This window comes from Ascidiella aspersa, chromosome 7, assembly GCF_963924565.1.
Source record: "Ascidiella aspersa chromosome 7, kaAscAspe10.2, whole genome shotgun sequence".
NCBI lineage: Eukaryota > Metazoa > Chordata > Ascidiacea > Phlebobranchia > Ascidiidae > Ascidiella > Ascidiella aspersa.
Window position 1 is genome coordinate 6904542 of NC_139453.1, and position 21093 is coordinate 6925634.

Here is a 21093-nt window from a genome sequence, read left to right on the forward strand (position 1 = left end):
GAGATTGAAAGATAGGCAAAGAAAAATAAAGAAGGCGGAATACCGTTTACTTGTGGATTACCAGCAACCCTGTTTAGCGTTTGGAAACCATTGGGAATTTCGCTGGAAATGAAAGGATATAGATTTTAATCTGTGCCTGCCAATTTTTGAAATGAAAAATTGAGTCACATATTCATAAAAGGGTTATACGCTATATAGATGAGTTTTAGAGTTAATTCCGTTACTAATGAAAGGCTAAATAGTCGCTTATACACAAAAGCTATTTGAAGTTTTTAAAATTAGAGTCAGATTTTGTCCTGTCCTTGAAGTTCCGCAAGGCACAGATGTTTTTAGATTGTTTTGCAGTCCATTCAAACGAATTCAAGCGTTAACCCTTGACTAGCTATTGTCAGGTTGTGCAGTGTAACTCTACGACGGCAGACTAAAAAGGTGACTGTAAAACTCCTAAAAATGCATTTTAGTTCAACGCATACCGTTGCAAAAGAAAAAGTCACCTTGCCAGAACGCATTGCCACCCAAGGCTCAGTTTAAGGCTTTAGTATAATCGCAAATCAATATTTAATTAAAAGTTGTTTAAATCGTTGGTGACATTTGATTGCGATGGCTTATGCACCGTAGACCCTGATTTCAGTAGAACGATTTTATCAAAGAAAGGAAAAAAATTAATAATGTCCTGTAGTATCAAGATGAGCTTTGACAGTTGGTTAAGCATTGTGTCTGCTTCGGTACTCCATCTTTCACGCGTTTTTATTGTTCTAGATTAAACCGCTAGACTCGCATATTTATATTTGTATTCGCAAATGTGTTGAAACCGCTTATACAAGATGGGAGGAAATTTCTCGAAAGGACGCAGAAAGAAACTAGAAGAATCCGACGGTAAGAGTTCACTATAAGGGATTTTTTTTCTTAAAGTCAGTGGTTTAAAAAAATTATCATTTTATTTCTTTTGCTATCCAACAATTGTTTTGCCGTTACCAAGTTGAATCTTAAAAACCTGTATATAGTTGTTTGTTGTATTTATGACGCTGATAACAATCTCACAATGTGCCTATACATTTTTACATAAATTTTATACCGTTCATGGTTTGAAAGATGGCAATTTAGCAAATATACAATATACTTCTATATACCGTTTGTATTCTTAATCGTCAGAGAATGCTTGAGATTTTCTTTTAATAGCAACGATAAAGCATTCTATATCCATATATATATATATATATATATCCATAAATTTGCTTTTTATATATATATATATATATATAAATATATACCTGCAAGTGTATGCAACAACGCAATGGTGGCTGTAAGTAAAATTATCGATAAAATTTCGTCACGTATTCATAAATGTGCGAACTAAGCCAATTTTTTTGTCCATACACCAAAAGAAAATCGCACACTCGTCGTAACGCGTTTACGAGACAAAAATAAAAAAGTTACGAAACTTGAGTTTTGAAACTCCCAAAGGGGTTTTCCTCCATTCTGTTCTGCGCTATTTTTATTACAAACAGGCGTGTAAGAAAGCTTGTGATACTTGAGTGCACAATCTCCGTTAGAAAACTAGTAATATTAATACATTTACCTTTTGTCTTGCCATGTATAGCGATGGCGATTGCCAGGTTATGATATCGTTATTTTGTAAAAACACATGTTCCGCGAATATATATATGTGATTTGCGTAATGTGTTGTAAACAAGTCACCAAAATGCATTAAATCCTAGTCAATTCATTTGACCAATTACTTAATTAAGTCCCAGTCCAATTCATCAGTTGTCCAGGCCCTAAGTCCCGGCCAAGTCAATAAAAGAGCTAATGAACTTTATTTTTATAAAGTTTATTTTTATAAACAGAAATTTTATATAAAAAGAATTAATAACAGCATTTAATTTTAACCCCAATTTATTTGATACAATAACTGACAAGTCACTACTCTAGTCATTTCGCCAGAGACATTAACCAAGTCGGGTCGTTTAAGGACAGTGACTGAAGTGCACAAGTGATTGACAAGTTTTTACAACACTGTAAACAACAAAATCACTGCTCCGACGAGTCTTAAAAACACACCGCTCTGTAGGGTAGCTCTGCCGAGACCAAGTCGCCGACGTTTCTGGCAAAAAGCAATTATAAAAGGTCCATAAACATAGATTGAAAAAAAAATACAAGCGTCTGTCAGTCTGTAAGCTTCTCTGTCGAATAAGCAACCGCCAGACTCTGTCCTTCCGTTCCCAGCAGTCACAAAACCACGTGAAATCGAAACCGATCTGACCCGACGACCCCCTGCCCTTTGGAACGGACCGCAGCGTTTTATTCACCGAGGGAATAGAAACTTGTAAAACATGGCGATTTATTAACGGCCCGGCTTTGTTCACGGTTTAGAGTGGCCTACAGCTTATGTCAAACTATTTTAGGCGATTGGCCTACGCAACTGGATTTAGTCTCGTTTCGATGTATGTCTGATTACAAATTTCGCGTTTTTGAAGGGTATTATTTTAATTAAAAAATAGACTTGTCTTTAAAAGTGGTTAAATTAACATGACATTTGGTTTTGGAGCATTTATAATATGTCGTAATCCGTTCGCGGCCTTATGCGTAGTTTTGCTGTCGTTTTGGACTATTATGAATCGCTTTTAACCCTTTTTAACAACGATTTAGTGTTGGTCCCCTTCAACTAAACAGTTTATAAAGACACATAAAAAACAGATAACTTGGTCGCCCTGATTGGTGTTTTTTTTTTATTTTTTAGCGCTTAAAAACGAGTAACCGCAAAAGAGTTCGTAAACCATAGACAAAAAAGCCGAGTGTTTTCCAGCAGCAGTGTTAACCTGGCCTTGTGTGGATTGTTGTCCTCTGATTGTCCCTGTCTAACGGTGCGATAAGCTACTCGAGATATACGCGTCGGCCAAAGCAGATTTTCGTGCGATGAGCGGCTTTGGCTAAATGTTGGGAGCCGAGTGGGTTATACGTGGGAAATTCCCCTGCCAAACCCCTGGGTTTACAGAGGTGTGAACCCGCGGTTGACAAAGTCCCTTCTTCCCATGATTGTAGTGAAATAAGTAGTTAAACTTCACTTCACGCAGTCCAACGGATTATGTATTAAAGAAAGATCTTAAAAATGCCTGATATTAATTTTATCGCCTTTCTCAGGATTTCCACTTGTATTACAGTTAAAGTAAATAACTTCTGTTTGTTTTGCGGTTTTTTCTTCACGTAAAACACTTTCAAGAACTGCACATTTTATAGTAGAGGAAAAAGAAGTATTTGAACACAGAACATCAATGTGTAAAACATTAACTCGAGAATGTTCTACGGATGTGTAATCATTCGAACAAGTGTCGCCAATTCTTAATGCCATCGTCATCAGTGTAAGATTGAATCAAGCGTTTATTATACGCCCCGAAAACAATACGTTTCGTAACGGCCAGTCGGCGGTAGGAACAATAATAAACAAGCGAAACCTTAACCAGGTTTACTTTCTCATTACAGGTCTGACTGGCGACGGTAGAAACAAGCAGAATTCCAGGTGAGCGTTTCACCACTTTCACCAAAACACATTTGTGTATAAACCCAATACAAAAGGCCAGATACTGGCCGGTTTTTGTATAGCCAATTCTAAATCATGCGTTTGTTAAATTGTATCCACCGTTGGTAGAGAACTAAAAACTCATTTTGTGCTATTTGAAATAGTTTTTCTTAAGTTTGGTAACCAGCTTTTTCCTTTAGGATTACGTCTTTCTACTTACTTTTTTGTTTAACCTTGTTTAAGCATTTGTTTACTCGTGGTTTAGTGAAATTTTATGAACACATTTGACAAACGAACATGACTTTTAAAAAGCGCCCCTTCCAAATAAAGAAACGTGCTCTTTTACGCCGTTTTTCTTTTTATGAAAGTTAAGTAGGTATTTCACGGCCTCAAAACTGAAGTAATTTTACCTTATTTCAAATTTTTAACTTATGATTCTACCAAATTAAATCTTACACCTTCCAAAAACAGCCAAAAAACTGTACTGCACTTTTTAAATGTTTTAGTTTTTTCAACTATAGGCTTAAGGATGTTTTGTCCACTAGTAGAACGTGGTTAAAACCAGCCCTGACCCCCCCAAAAATTCTTCAAGGCTATTTCTTTTTAAAATTTAAACAAAATCAAAAAGGGAGCCGGCCGCTTTTTGAAACGGCCACTAAAACTGGCCAAACGTGGTTCGTGTAACAACAACACGTGTTCCTCAACCTGTGCCAAACAATCGTCCATTATCGCGTCACAAACACCCTTTGTTGCAGGCGAGCCGCTGGCAGGCGACGTCACTTGAAACAACTGAAGCGTGACCGGCGGTCGCAGCGACTGACCAAGCAACAGCTATACACGTGAGTTGGACCAACGCTGCTTTTTGGAGCTGATTTAATCGGGAAAACACTGCCTGCTCTTGAAAGCTTAATCTTGGTGGTCACACCTTGGTTTTTAGCTTACAGTCTTCGGTTTAAAATCTTTTTGCAGTGTTTTAATGACTTTTGACTTGACTTCAGGGCACTTAAGTCACTGTTTTCAAATGACTTGATTTGACTTAAGTCTCTTGACCAAACTGGTATTCACTTCACTTGAGTCTTTTGACCAAAATAACTTAACTTGAAAAATACTTGATTGTACTTTTTAACTGCAACTTAAGTCATTTAAAATGACTTGTTTACATCACTGCCTTTGTGGCTTTCGGCCTTCTACAGAAAAAAATGAATAGTTTGGCACTATTTTATACTAGTATCAAGTGATGTCACGAACATACCATACCGTAAGTAAGACACATAAAGCTGCACTATGTCGGAATATTTATGTATTGCAGTATAATCCTACACAAGCAACCGTTGTATCAAGGAGCTTACAAATGGAGCCAAAATTTGAGTGTTACTTAGGCTAATTCAAAATAGATCTCGGCGCCCTTGAGCTATTTTAAACGGCACTCCGCTGGGACCACTGCTTTAGATGTTTGGTGCTAATCGCAATTAAAAAAATACAAAATTAAACTTCATCCAAACAAAGAAAGTCCACATTGAGAAGATATTTACCGGGCTTATGGGGACATGCCTTTATTTTGCAATCGAAAGTTAATTCTGTCACACCTAGTATAAAGTGCAATCGGCTACTATATAGTCACCGTCATTGCTCTATATGGTGTTTGTCATTTTCTGGCAGGTAAAAAAAAGGTTGGGCCTCAATTGTCAGTGCGGTGATGTTCCAAAGCCATTATATATAAAACAGTCAATGCTTTTACATAGACTTGTAATCTTTTTTACCAATTTACCAACCATGACAATAGGTTTTCCATTTACGTCCACTATTAATAAATGAGCATAATTCGGCGGCATTGAGGCAATTATAAAAGTATATATGGGTCACTTGGCTTAGAAACAGCGAATGCGAGGTTAGCAATAATTCATTCAAGTGCAAACCGTAACGTGTTGGTTTTGTATGAATTCGAGGTTAGTTTTTGGTCACTTTTTAAGTTTGTCCGAAACCCATTCAAATGCAAAGCGTGGGTTGCATTGTTTGCGTTGCATTTTATTCCTTTTGTTTGTCCGGTCTATTTCACCTGTTAATCGCAGTCCAGTGACTTTCACGTAAATTCATAACATTTTTTTAAATATTTTTCGTTGTTTTTACTAGGAGGTTATTTTTCAATTGATTTCTTTTTCAAAAAAAAATATTCAAACTAAATTTTGTCACAGTCTGTATTGTCGTAATTAAAAATGTCCATTATTATTGAAGCGAAGCCGATACCCGATACCAGGTGATAGTATCGGTAGCCATTCAACACAAGGTATGTATCGGAATTTGAACGTTTCAAAAATCTAATTAATTTGTACGATTTGAAATTGGTTTTCTATCCAAAAAACGGAAAAAATCTGGTTAAAAAGCCTTTGTGTGTTTCGATTTTACAATGGTTGTTAACTTGTCGGTATTTACATCATTTGATATTGAACGCACGGACATATGTTTGGCTGAAAAAATATCAACAAAGTATTGTTGATATACAAAAGTATTGGGCAATAAAAAACGAAGCATTCGCAAATAAAGGCGCAAAAAGAAGGAAGCATTCTTGTTAGTTTGCAACTATAGCAGTATCACACCGGTCTGAAGTTCATATATATCATGAGACTTTAAATCAGTTTCGTTAAGAAGGCTTGTTGTTAAATTCCTCAGAAATAACCGCCCAGTAAGTTGTTTCCTTGTTTCGTGAATCAGTCGCTTTCATCGCCTTCTAATAACGCAACATTTGTTTTCGAGTTTACCAAAATTCGACTCCCGGCGATTTAAGTCGCTATATAGTTTGCAAAAACGCTGTAAGATTTACTAGTTCGAATTTAAAGCTATAATACTATTTTGTGAATTGGCACAAAAACAGGGTAAAACAGAAATCTAGCATTTCAAAGCGCTTCAAGTTATTGGAATCATTCTCTAGAAGCCAAATGAGAAGCAACTTAACCTATGAAGTTCCAGAAGTAATTAAAAAAGTGCGATTTTGGGTGCTTCGGAATGAAAGGTTTTTTGCTTAACAAAAAATAAAGTTTAATAAGTGATAACGGAAGTAAAGAATCGCTTGAAAAAATAGTCTTTAACTTTTAAATACTCAATTGCTGTCACCAAAAAAGGACCAGCTGGATATTTAAAGTAGATTACCAGAACGAAGCAAGTATAGCATCACCCAATCCAATAACTACCCCTTTTCAAACTCGCGAGACGCGAATACTCATATACACCACAAAACATAAAAAATCAGACCCGTTACACAACAACCAATAACTGCCACCTATACGTAGCTTGCAATTACAATGGGATCATTTGGATACGGACGAAATTGCCCCCAAATAACCGTGGGTTTAAGGTAAATCACTGGGGCTCAGCCAATTCAACGTCATTAAAGTTTTACCCATTGAAGATTTGGAAGAACTGGTTTGACTTGATGCACTGTAGCGTGTGTTGTAAACAAGTAATTGCCACAGTACAGTTTTTAAGTTAGTTGGGTCACGGAAATAACTTTTCGCGCAGAACAAGTCCAAATCCAAAAACATTAGAAAACCAAAAAGGTTAGACCCAAAGATCGAGTGTTTTTATCAATATATGGATAGGCTTAAATATTTTAGGTAAACACAGTTTCAATTCATTTCGTTAGTAGTCAACAGGGACTTCATTCTAACATATAACCTGTAATGTGTGTTGTGTATTCATTTCTTGTTTTTTGTGTATGCAATAAGGTATTATCATGTATTTACACGTCTTGTCGTCTTCCCTATGTAGTTCAAATCAGGACCATTCTTTATAACATTAAGATGCGAATAGAACACTACCAGAGGGAAGGTGACTCGACGTTTCTAAGTATTTAAAGGTTGATGCGCCTTTCTGAAGTTATATACATTAAACCTAAAATGACTTTAATCCTATAGCCTCCCTATATAAGTCCTCCTCAATTTTGACAGACTCTCTACGGAGTTGAAGAGGACACCTTGGTACCTCGGAAGATCTCTCGGATTCAAGGAGAAGCAAGTCCGCAAAGTCCTCATCAAATTCGAGTCCTCTCAGGTTAGCAACTATTCTTTAGACCTTCATGTCTTGGTCAAAGTCAGTCATTCATAAGTTGACTTGGGTTGAAAGGAAGTGTTTTCATGAAGTATGTTTTTTAAGTTGGTTTACTTTTTTTCATTTTTTGCGTAAACAATTTGCTTGCTGTTGTTTTTATGTTAACTTTTTGCTTATAAATCGACCGAGTTTACAAATTTTAATAGTTTAACGTTAATTTTTTATGAAAACGACTTGACTAGCTTTAATTGTGACTTGACTGACAGTTGATTTGTCATTTTGTCAAAAGACTTGACTTGGACTTAAGTCGGACTTAATTTTTACGAATAACTTGACTGGTACTTGGGAGTTGAAAATGACATGTTTACACCATTGGGAATTCGTCATAAAGATCGCAAACGTCAATCCTATACAAAACAGTATTACGCAGAAACAACTCTACAAAAAGGACCACTATAATTTATCGTACAAGTTCCCCAATATTTCCCACTTTACGTGCGCCTTAATAAAACTGATTTTAAACTGTAATCTGATCTTTAGGAGCAGAAACAGCACTTCCTTCTATGGTGGCGGTCATCCAGAGGCTGGGATGCCACCGTCCAGTCACTGGTCATCCAGCTCGAATTGGCCGGATACGATTATGACGAGTACAAGAGCATTGTGACGTCACAGTCGGGCGAGCTGGACATCTACGCCAAGGCGCCGGAGTTGGACGTAAAGAAGGGAAACGCCGATTCGTTTCGATACGACAATTACGACGTGAATAAAGTTGTCGATTATAGCACGGTGAGGAAATTGGTTTTCGTATCGAAAAATCCAAACAAAAATCCAAAAAAAAAAAAATAATAAATAAATTATTATAGAAACTAAAAAAAAAAAAAAATTATAAAATTAAAAAAAAATGTATTTTCTACAATAATGCAGCACTGAAGGAGGAAACTACCAAAATAAATTTAAATACTTAGCAAGAAACCGAAAAAAAAAACTATTTAATTGTGTTTGTTTTTTGTTTTTGGAAATAAAAAACATTAAATTTCCTCTTAAAAGTTTTAAATCTTTATAATTTTCCACAACGTGCAGCATTAATATGTGAGTTGTGAATTATTTTGACGACAACTTAACCAAACTTTGCAGACAAACGACCTGAAAGCGTCTTTAGACTTTGCCTTGTTCCTTCGAAACAGCTGGAAAAAGCCGCGAAGCCGAAAAAGAGGTGAATGTTGGTTTTCTCACAAATCTCGAAGTTAACCTTAAGTTTAAACAACTTCGGTTGACAATTTTTGATTTTAACCGTCTTGCGTTGGTATAAATTCATCTTGGGCGCCACAGAAACATCATTTTTATTAATTTTTTTGCACAGGTAATTCTCACAACGAGCCGTGCACGTCAGAAGATTCAGGCATCGTGACGTCACCAAATCTGTCCATCACCGTCACGGGTCAGTGACTTGCTCGTTTAAAGTACACACGCTTTACATGTGTTTTACAAATTTGCAACTTCGTCTGTGCTTTGAAGCATGTTGGTTGGAGGTTTTAGTTTACGAATAGTAGGACTATATCAAAGCCCACATGCAAGTAGGTAACATATTGAACGTTTTGAATAAATCTTAAGATAATGGTTGGATGACGTGGTTGGAAAATTTACAGCCCAACCAAAAATTGGTAACAGTTTTTTCTAATATCTGATAAAAATGGATAGAGAGAAATTCAAAACGTTTAAAACGGGTTTCGAAATTTAAAAGAAGTTGTCTGTGCTTTATGGTCTACGTCACTGTCTGTTCGTTAACACAAAATACCTGTTAACATGAATAAGTTTCTATCATGCTTCATTATACAATACATTTGTTTAATCAAACCAACTACGCATTTACGCAAAAAATAGATTCGGCGTCTGGCGAAACCGAACCAGAAAAACCTTCCAAGCGAAAGATGACGTCATCATCGAAAGCGCGTCGCCGCAGTGATTCGACGCCCGACCATTCGGTGACGTCATCGCCACGTCACGACTCGGATTCGGAGCTTCAAAGAATCTTCGAGAACATTAGCTTGGCGGCCGAAAGCGGCTTGAAGGACGACCGCACGCTCTCTGGCGCCACCGCCTCGCCACCGATGACGTCACAAACCTCGTTACGTCATCACCACAACGCCCAGCCGTCGATCGAGTCGCAAACGGAGTCGTACCGAGGCGAGTTGGAGCGAGTAGGAGCCCAGCAGTACGAGTCATCGAGTAGAAGTGAGTTCGGAGGTAAATCCCATCTTTCTTTATTATGATTGCGTAAAGAAGGGTTTTTAAACTGGGATATATAGTATCGGACGAGTATCGATTTTAGAATTTGGCATCGCGTATCGTCTCCGATCCGATATTACCGAACATCTCTGTTCACCAGCTGTGAATTCGAGCAGTCAGTTCGGAAGCTAATATAAGCATCAATCCGGTCATCTAGTATTTGGGGTTTTAGAAAGGCCCAGTAAAATTGTGCGTAATATGAAAATGTAAAAAAAAAAAAAAAAAAAAAAAAAGGATTTAAAAAAATACATCTTGGTGACTTCTGGAATGTATTTAAACTCGATGTTCAGTTTCCTATTTACGCACGAGTTCAGCTAAAAGTAGCTTTACGGATCGTATCTTTGTCCACGCGAAACATTTTTTGTTCAGAGCCTGTGCTAAAAAGCTGTAAGAACCCCTGCGGTATAAAGGGATATATTTGTATTATTATGACCTGGAGCCGCTGACTCTTGGTAACAGTTAAAGAACACAGCCAGCTAAACGGTTAAAGAAGTTGTTTTTATTGTTGGACTTTTGGAAGAGCTTTTTTGTAAGTTTATCGTTAACTCATGAACTTTTACGTTTAGGGTCCAAGACCAATTATAACTTCTTCAAATTCGGAGGTCGGGGGAAATATCCAAGCCGATTTAAAGGTATAAGTTGTAATCAGCATGTGAAATTCATGTTGTTGTTGTTTATGTCCGAGTACAGATTAATTCTCGAAAATTGTAAAATATTTTTTAAACTTTAACAGCTCTCAGGGTCTATATTTACGTGGAAAAGCAATAAAAAATTTATAATAAATTAAATTGATTAATACAAATTTATTTCATATTAAATTAATTTGAGGTTTTTCATTTTTTGTTTATTATTAATAGTAGTAAGATTGCTTCCAGTCTGTTTGCTGTTCCAATGTTTACTGATAACTAACACTTACAAACCTAAGCCTAACCAATCAAAATCCACACATTTACCACAAAAAACTCTTAATCAAACTCTTAATCAAAGTTTACAGCAAGCTGTTGGCTTTTCACAGATAAAATCTCGGGACTTTCCCTAACCAGCGACGAGGACATCGTGCTGAGCGACAGCGACAACAAGCGGATACAAATATTCGATCGCTTCGGCAACTTCAAGCACGCCTTTGACACCGACACTGAACTCAAACCGAAGGGACTCACCGTGAGCCCAGATGGAAAGATATACGTTTGCTGCGGCTGCGAGATCAGAGTGTACACCATTAGTGAGTAATTCTGCTTAGCTTGTGATTGCCTTTACGGCTAAAGACAACGTGTTGCAACAACTAACCTAGGGCGTGATTTACAACTGATGCCATTTTTGTAAATTTATTCATTTCTAGCCTAATATAGTGCAGGGGTTCCTGAACTTTGTGTAACGAGGACCCCTTATATAATGTTTGGTTCGCGTCGACCAGGGTCGACGCGATTTTTTTAGAGATGACGTCACAAATTGACGTCATTAAACAAATCGACTTAATCTGTTTTAAGTACAACAAATGTGGAACTGAAATAAAGTCTAAATACATTTAGGGAGAAGGCGCCAAAGCATATATTTTATTAAAAGATTTTCTTTAGAAAAAACGAATTTCGTGTTTAAGTTATACAGATCTCAAAGAGGCCTTCAAGGCTCCCTAAAACTAGTCCACATATCCAAAACGGGTTCATGTACCCAGTTTGAGTACTCCTGATATAGCGGCACCATTAAAGAGGTATTGTTTTAGGTCACAGAAAAAATTCCCTTTCATGTTTTCGTTTTTAAAACTGTCCCTTACAGCAAGGGTAAAATTTGCTGGTCGAAAATGTCTACACATTTCACCATACAAAGTCATCTTTTACACAAATGTATTTAACAACAACGATTCACTCTTCCAAATCAAAAGACCTTCAGCGTTTTGTTTGGTGTCTAATTAATAATAATCCCCATGTCGTGCTGCTGTTATATAAGGTCGTCAATAAACAAGGTTGAGAAATGCATAAAAAATTGTTTGAGTTCAATGAAAGTTTTTTCACTAAAACGCCATTTATTCTTTACGTTGTGCACTCTATTAAGTATATCTCGTGAAAAACACATTTTGTTGTTTTGTTGCAGACGGCGAACTGAAAATGGCTTTTGGCCAGGGAACCTTCCGCAACAACTCCTACAGCGTCTGTTGCGACACAAACGGCAACTGTTACGTCACAGACATCGTGGGCCACACGGTCTCGGTGTATGACGACAAGGGTGACATCAGAAAGAGATTCGGATACTTGGGTAAGCGATGATCACCCACTTTGTGGTAAAGTTTTACTGATTTATTGAGAAATGTTGTAAAGTAAATACTAAAGATGTGAAATATATAAGAAAAAACAAAGATAAGCCAGTTTAATGGTATTTGGATTGGTAACCAATTACTAAATAAATATACGTTTGGGACTTGTGTGGTAAACTTACGTTGCCATACAGTTTTTTGCTACGAAAAAGACTGACGGATGTAAATACTGAGTTTTAGATGACTCTCTGATAAAAAAAAATGCTCTTTAAATGCTTGACATAAACGTTTGAAGATTGATTGACGTGATTCGGCGTAGTTTACAATCTTTCAAAGTGGGTAATATCTTTTGTAAGTAACTAGGCTTGTTTAATCGGTGTGATCATATGTGTGTTCTAGTTTTTAAACGTTAAATTACTTTTAAATTTTAGCAGTTCCATGTTTACATGCCACCACTAACGACCAAGTGTTGTATTTTCGCTCAGGCCACCGTATGATGAATTTCAACCAGCCGGTGGCGCTAGTGATCAGCCAGAGAGGCGAGCTTCTCATAAGCGACACCCAAAACCACGCGGTTAAGGTGGAACTTTTTAAAACTTATTTGCTGCCTATGTGGAAATGCTTGCTATCCATTATTTTGAAAAGATCAAGTTTCAGTCAAGTCATTTGTAAAATAACTTAAGTCCAAGTCAAGCCTTTTTAAATAAACAACGAGTCATGCCCAGTCCAACTCACAGTTGCCCAAGTCCCACTGAAGTCATAATTAAATCAAGCTAACTCCAAGTTAAGTCCTTGTCCTAAATATAAAACGTTGAACTATTAAAATAGATAAATTCCGCTGATTTTAAGCAATACCTCAATCAAAAACTAACATAAGCGTAACATATAGCAAACGTAAATTGTTATATGTGCACAAACCTAAATAGCCCAATTTACCAAAAAAAAAATAATAATGAAAACACACATTATTTTCCCAAACCAATCGTCAAATCATTTTTCCGAAAGATTGAAATTCAGTTGTCTGTAATACTTAAGTCACGTCAAGTCAAGTTAAAAGTTATTTTACCCAAAATACGAATATTACTTTACCCATCTGATCAATTATTGTCTTGAAATAGCCCGATAATGAAATTTGTGTTCACCGAATCCGTTGTTGCCAATTTATTCTGGTTTAGTTAATGTTTTTGTAGTGATTTTTCAATGTATTATTCAAGTTTGACTTATAACGATGCTGTTGTATGCTTTTAGGTTTACTCGTTGGCGGGAAGACCGCTTTACGCGATTGGTGGAAAAGGCACCGTTGATGGAAGATTCTGGAATCCTTTTGGAATTTGTTTTGATGCTGGGGGTCTGCTCTATGTGGCAGATTGCGGAAATGACAGGTTCGAAATTACAAAATTCCAACGTAAAATATTGTATAAAATACACCTGCGTATTTTGTTTGATCATACGGCAATTAAGTTGCTCTATAAATAAAGACAAAATTATTGAATTCTCGACAAGCTTTCGCACAACCGTGCTTCATCAAGTTAAATTCGTTATAGTTTTTGTTACAGCCCCTGAAAGTCTGGACCACATGTTCTTATACCTGCTTCTTTGCAAATTGTAAATAATGGGAATATAGTCAACCTGCTATAAACTAACTCCAATATTTCAATTTTCAACAAACTCAAACAGTGGAATTCTAGCAATGAACTCTATAGTAACAGACTAATTTCATTCTAGGTTTTACGTTCTTTCGTTTAATCAACAATTTTCCCTTTTTTCTCAGGATTTCTGTATTCGACCAAAAGTACAAGTTCCTACGTCATGTGCTGACGTCAGACGACGGATTACGTATGCCGAGTTTCATCCAGATCAACTCGGCAAACCAACTCGTGGTCGCCGAGTGGAACTCGCAGGAAATCAAGATATTCAGCCTCGAAACCGCCGTATGACGTGTCACTACGTCACAAAACTCGAAAGTGACGTCATGGGTTCAAATCGAATCTCGAAAAACTTCGCAGTTACGTCAAAAAAATAAAAACAGAGGCGATTTGGAAACATCTTGCTAACGATTAAAAACTTTCGAACACGTCATCAAAATCCATATGACGTCAAACAAGTTCTAACCAACTTTTCAGGAAACTTATACAAAGTGACGTCATATTTACAATAATTACGTCACATAAACAACAAAAGCAGTAACATCTGAAATACAGATTACTTATGCTTTCCACACTTATTAAAACAATGAACAGAATGACGTCACCGCTTACCTGACGTTGACGTAAGAGCATACGTCACGAAGCCATAGGTTGCGTCATCGATATCGTTCGCCGTAACCCTGGCAACCGCAGTTCCGATCGCGGTGCTTTCCGACACAACGATGGCGGGCGGTCGCGGTTGAGTGAACACTGGGGAGTTGTCGTTGACGTCATCAATGTTGATTGTTACCTGACAATGGTCGGTGCATTGTTTAAAATTGAAATATGGCCGTGAAAACGTCGACGCCAAAGCATCGGTTCTTAAACTTTTTTACCATAACGGACTCTTCCTTGATGAAATTATGGCGATCACATTATTTTAAAAAAAGTAAAAAAAAAATAGTAAAGTACTAGTTCATTTAACTTGATGCTCATAAAACCTTATTGGTGTAAACAGGATGGCAAATAATGCATTTAAATATGTTTTCCTTACACCCTCCAGCTTTTCGTGTTACCCCTGTATTTGAGCCACTGCTCGGTAAAGAGTGGGAAAACTTAAACAGTTTAATTTTAATATTGGGTGGGGGCTTAAAAATCTTGATTTTTATAATTATTTTGTAGTCAAAATATTAAATAACTAAAAAGTAATTGATGATTTTTTAATGGAACAAACTTAACCGCTATAAAACCAAACTTGCACTTCTCGTACCTTCACCGAACTTTGTCTTTGATTTTTCTCCGCGCCTTTTACGTTATCGATGGCGACCACGTGGAAGGTGTGTTTGTCCTTGAGTTCGCGGTCAAGGTCACGTAGAAGGATAATTGCACCCTGAATACATATTATGGTTAATAGACTGTTGTTATTATTGTCGCCTTGTCTAAAATGTTTATTTTAAAAATGTTTGTTTTGCATTTTTGTCGACATTCATACCTCAAAAGTATATTGCTTCCACGTCCCAATAAACTACACGCTTTTAAAAATTTGGTTACTAAACTGCAAAGAGAGAGCTGAAACTTTGGGCGTGGTAATAATCAATTAATAAATATGGAATGAATTGAGAAGAATCGAATCAAAATCTTGCGGTTTTAGAGAATTGCAATATGTTGATTTATTATAAAATTATAGTTTTTGCCTGATTTGTTCAAAGTCTTTTATCTTACTGGCATGTTTTGACCTGAAAACTGGAATCTACCCTTTTAAATAATATTGTCTTTGAACAAATGTTCTAAAACTGCATAAGTGCCCATTTTGACTAATCTTTATTTTACTGACAGGGATATCCCTGTCTAATTTGTATCCAGGTACTCTGTAGCAAAATAATCCACTTTTCGGCAACTAAATTGAGTCGAATTCCCACCGTTTCTTCGTCGACTCCGAAATACGGGTTCGAACCCGCCATCTTGTAAATGACGTCACCAAAATCGCCGTCGTCAATGTCTGTGGCGTATACTGACGTCACAATGCTGTCAACCGGAGTGTCCTCGGTTATAGAAACCTGACAATTTGAAAACTTTTTTTCGACAAAATATAGTATCAAAAAATCCCTACTCAAGTAAAGGCAAACTTCAAGTAAGTAAATTTCTACTCAGCCATGTATTTAAACTATACAATGCAACAAATGGTTAGCATTTTTTCTTTGAGGACGTCGATCATATTAATCTAAGTATGTAAACAACTGTTGGTTAAGCTCTCGTCCAAAAGAATGGGTCCAAACAATTTTACCGGCAAATTCAATTCGAATTTTAAAATTTTCAACGTACTTGTTTAGAACTATAGTTTGAATTAGAAACTTTATATTACTTGAATATGTTAGTCGAGTAACACAACCCGACAGCTCACCTTGTACTCTGACTCGCTGAACTCAGGGCTGTTGTCGTTGGCGTCGTTCACGCGCATGCGCAACAGGATCCGCGTGGGTCGTTGTGAGGGAAAGCCAAGGTCATGAGCGAGGAAGGTCAAGTTTATCCAACCGTGACCACCGGAGGGCGCAAGACGCTCGCGGTCGATCCGAGATTTTGAAAAAATGGCACCTAAAAAAATAATAACAGTAAAAATAAATTATTAAAAAAATAAACAAAAAGTTGAAATTTTTCGGAGCATAAAAATAAGAAAACAAAATGAGAAGAAAGCAAACAAATTGTCAAGTTAAAAAAAATTAAAAATCTTATATATTTTATTGTTGTGCCGTTTGCAAAAAAAAAAATTGTTTTTATTCATTGTTTTCTTTTAGTTTTCTTTTTTCTCATTTATTTTTAATTTGTTGAGAAACGTAAAATGATTTCAAAAATATAAAATATATATCCTATTTATTTAGCATTTTTTTATTGGGTTCGCTACAGTTGTTGACTATTTTTGGTAATCCATGAAACTATTTTTTGGTCACTTAATTTATCAAACTAACTAATTTTTAGCAACTATTTCTTTACCAAGTTATTAAATTAAAAATCTCAATTTTCTAATACGAATGATTAGATACTTATTACAAAATTTACTAAACTCATAAACTCTGTAAATTGATCAAAGAACTTGTCAATGAACCGAATAACTTATCGTCCCCAACCTGAAGTCACATCTTCCAACTGTACTAGGTTCGATCCCCGGTCCGACAGTTCGAAGTTCACTTTCCCATTACTGCCCTGGTCCACGTCACTGGCCTGAAACGTCATCAGCCTGCTGCCCACGGCACTCTCCTCAGTGACGTCAACAATGAAGTCATCACCGTCTTGCAGAAGTCTGTCTCCCAGTCGCAGTTCAGGAGAGTTGTCGTTCTGGTCGACGATGTCGATCTAAATTGAAAAATGAAAAGTTAAATTAGAAAAAAAGCACAGCAGTGTTTATCGAAATAGCAATGTTGTTAACAAGTCATTTTGAAATGACTCCAGTCCCAGTCCAGGTCATAATTACAGCAAAGTAACTTCAAGTCAATTCCTTAAATGAAACTTTAAACTATTAAAACAGGTAAAATGAGAAAAAAAGACTACAAAAACGCAAAAAAGTCATTTGAAAACAGTGACTTACGTGAACTTAAGTCATTACAACACTGCTAAATAAAAAGAGAAATAAGTAAATTAAGAAAAATATTAGCACATGTTTTAAATGATTTGTCATTAACCGTGAGAATAAATTGAAAGATTATGTTTGATCTCTTTAAAAAAAATAGCAATTATGCCCGGAAATCAATAAACGAGGAAGCAACACAGCAAAAACAACGAGAAAAATTAAAATTAAATTAAAATAAACGTAAGGTAATGTTGAATTTCTGGGTGGTCGCTAAATCTCTCTAGAAAATGTCAAAACACAACAAAAAATCATAAAAATCAAATGTAAAAAATATACAGGGATATATCTACATATATAAAACAGTTTATTAGGGAAACCTAAAAAGTTAATTGCATTTATTCCGTTATTGGACAGAAAAACATGTTAAAATGTTACTTACTTGCAGCGTCATCTGTTGAATGGAGGACGACGTGTCCTCGAATTGTGCTGAGTCATCTTGTACGTCAAAATTTAGCAAAATGGATGAGCACAACTCTCTGTCTACAGTTGTGCGTGCCTAAAAAAATAATTTTTTGGCAAAAAAAGACAAACAAAGACACGAGAACTGAAAATTTGAATATTTTACGCCACAAATTTAAGCTACAAATTTATTGTAGTTATTTAAATTAGCCTTGTGTGTTATTAATTTTCAAAATAAAATCCGACATCTATAGTGATTAACTATAAGATTGTTCGACTAACGGGGCAATGTCTGGCAGAAACAGTATCTTTAGTCATTAATGATGTCAAACAAGAACTTATGAGAAAAATATATAAATTTAAACCTCGATATTTTGGTTAAACTCAAAACCTGAATTAATATGTATATCGAAACTAACAATCGAAGCATTGAAATTTAACTTCATTAACAGCATCTAAATTCCAAATCAAAACTTCAACATAGCATGGTTAGCTACATCCACCTTTAAAATCTCACTTAAGCCTTGCAATAATTCAAAACCGTAACCTAAAACAAAACCGTGATTCCTAATCTGACCTGAAAAAACACGGTTGTGCGAAAGTTGGTCAACAGTGAAATACAATTTGTCAACAGTTACATTTGTTTGTAAAATGTAAATCAATTACCTTAACTTCAGTATTTTTGTATATATATAAATTAAAACACCGACAAATACCGTTTTATCGCTGGAAGCCAGTCTTATCTCTCCAGTCGTCGAATTTAGAACGAACCATCCCAGAATGACGTCATTGTCCGAGCTCATGATGTCATCAACCGGGGTATCCACCTCCACGGGACGCCCCTGCGCGTCATAAATGGTCGCTGACGTCATAACGAAGCGCAGACGGGCGTCGGCGTCGTTGTCCTTGGCAACCAGTTGGGCGATTTTTGAACCGACTGGAGAATTTTCGTGAATCTAAAATATAATTGTTTTAAAATTTCGTTAACCGATAAAAAATGATTGTTTTTTTAAACCTTTATTTTTTCTCAAAGCTTGATTTTTTTGGTAACTATGTTTATTTTCGCTTCTACCAATCATAAAGTTTTATCCCTTTTTCTTGATTTTCGACTTTTTTTCAAAAAAGTTATCGGGTATTTTTATCGGATTTAAAGCGATATTCGGAACTTTGTAATAATTATCAATTCGCATCCGATACTAGGGTTTCGGATCTAATTGTGTTCTGTTATAATATCTTTACAGGTAATAACAGGTTTATCCTTCAACGAGTGAACAATCGGCAACATTTGGAGTTTATTAAACGTTTTTTGCATGTTTCCATTTTACCTATAATTAAAGCAGGAAATTCCCCAAACTGAAATGTCTAATATCCGTATCGAAATAAAATAAAAATCACCATACTTTTAAAGTTTATACGTTGTTTTATTTTTTTTTAAATGGTTTGAAAAAATTTTAAAAAAAATTTAAATTTTTGAAATATTTGCTTTTGCTTGGGTCGGCGAAAATATTCACACAAGTACAAAATAATTTAATTCTTACAACAGTGTTTTTCTTCAAAAAAGTCTTTAAAGTTCGTATAAAAACATTCTTGGATCAACGAAATTTAATTAATCTCTTGTGACAAAGATGCAATAGTTTAAAGATACATTCAACCAAAACTGTTCTAGGCTTAAACAGAAAAGAAAAATCCAATAAACTGATTTTGTCAACGTTTTGCCTCCCAAGTAAACCTTTGCAGCTAACAATTTACTTACAGAAATCCGGCGAAAATTGTCGAGAAACTTGGGCCTGCTGTCGTTGACGTCATCAATCACTATCGTGACGACAGCGGTGCTCGACATGGGGTTGCTAGGGGCGTGGTCGGTTGCCACCACCGACAAGCTGTATTGTGACGTACTTTCGCGGTCCAGGGACTGCCCCGGCGCCAACGATATGGTTCCTTAGAAAAAATTGAAAATTTAATAGAATACTTTGTTAACAGAAATGCGATTTTTAATTTAGATCGCTTAATAATAAATCGCAAAAGGTCGAGTAGATACAAGCTCGTATCGAAACGTCTTAATCAAGATGATGTCGATCTACTCGGCCTTTATGGCTTTGCAATTCATTATTAAGCTACATTACAGATCCGTGCATACTGTACTCAATTTAGATATTAAATTGTATTTAAGTTATAGCCATGGGTTTCTAAATTATATTTAAGTAGCATTTTTAGAAAATATATACAAATATGATTAAACCCAGGTCTATTAAACGTTGGAACGTTGTGTCTTAAACGCCAACTTCCGACAAACCTTAGTGTGGCCTACAGCATCAGAACTAGTTTCTTCAGACTTGGATTACATAAAAATATTTGACACTAAAATATATTCCTACATAATTCAGTTCTGGACACATATTTTGTAATACAAGTACACAAGCGATAAAGTTCCTTTGTGGCAAATGGACCCCACAAATTAATTGAAACAATTAAACATGGTACACGAAAGTGGATGAATAGTGAATATTCTTAAGCTATTTACCTTACCTAAAAAACCCTAAAAAAGCTAAAAAAAAAATTCATGATGGGTTTACAATAAAAAGAAATAAACCAATTCGGACTAAAATCACATTTAACTTTGGCATTGCTATAATGCCCACTTTCAAAGGGTGGGACGCAATTATTATCATTCTGAGTTTCTGGTCGGAGCATTAATAGGATTATTAACTAAAATACAGTACATCACACAAAAAACGAATAAAAACGAAACAGCTATAATGGGGAAGCATTCACACATTTCACGTTTGCATTACTATAACGCCCTCACCGTCCTGCGAATTGATGGCGAACTTGTCGAAAGCCCCCCTCTGGATCCTATACATGACGTCACCATTCCGACCTTTGTCGGGGTCATGCGCACTCAAGCGTACGATAACGTGGCCAGCTTCAACCGACTCCAGTACCCGAGTCTTAACGCGACGTTCACTGAAGCGTGGCGCGTTGTCGTTGACGTCATCAACCGTCAAGGTCACTGTGACGTCAGAGTAGAGGCCGCCCGCGTCGGTGGCGCGCACCACGAGGTCGATGACGTCATTACGCATTGATTCTCGATCTGACAAAAGAAAATAGAAAATATAATTCTATTGTTTATCATTACTGAGTAGTTTGGGAAAACATAAGTAAAATATATTTTAAAATTTTTCTATTATTGATCTATTTTAAATTCTTTTACGTAGATAAAAAATACAAGAATTTGGTTTGCAAATTTTATTTAGAAATTTGGAAAAAAAACTATTACAATAAAATACATTTTTCGGTAGACTGACTTAAAATAATTATTTAAGTCTTTTTTTTTTGTTAACTTCAAATGATTTTA

At 36.0% G+C, this 21093-nt stretch overlaps 2 protein-coding genes across 2 annotated transcripts in view; one reads left to right on the top strand and one right to left on the bottom strand.

Moving 5' to 3' along the window:
• Positions 1-21093, bottom strand: part of LOC146137469 (cadherin-23-like) — a 72797-nt gene that overhangs the window by 25039 nt on the left and 26665 nt on the right. Inside the window, exons 24-32 of the mRNA XM_083394355.1 lie at positions 20545-20829; positions 19492-19676; positions 18455-18694; positions 17719-17835; positions 16840-17065; positions 16119-16309; positions 15637-15774; positions 14988-15107; positions 14351-14528 (exon numbers count right to left, since the gene is read on the bottom strand). Coding sequence (XP_083250481.1) covers positions 14351-14528; positions 14988-15107; positions 15637-15774; positions 16119-16309; positions 16840-17065; positions 17719-17835; positions 18455-18694; positions 19492-19676; positions 20545-20829 — 1680 coding nt within the window. The remainder of the gene's footprint in view (positions 1-14350; positions 14529-14987; positions 15108-15636; positions 15775-16118; positions 16310-16839; positions 17066-17718; positions 17836-18454; positions 18695-19491; positions 19677-20544; positions 20830-21093) is intronic.
• LOC146137471 (uncharacterized) lies at positions 758-14323 on the top strand. The gene is made up of 14 exons (XM_083393220.1): positions 758-876; positions 3481-3517; positions 4273-4356; positions 7459-7561; positions 8099-8356; positions 8693-8771; positions 8919-8996; positions 9440-9790; positions 10411-10476; positions 10860-11066; positions 11933-12094; positions 12578-12672; positions 13341-13474; positions 13864-14323. Exons 1-14 carry the CDS (start codon positions 825-827, stop codon positions 14027-14029), a joined length of 1872 nt encoding a protein of 623 aa, XP_083249346.1. The 5' UTR covers positions 758-824; the 3' UTR covers positions 14030-14323.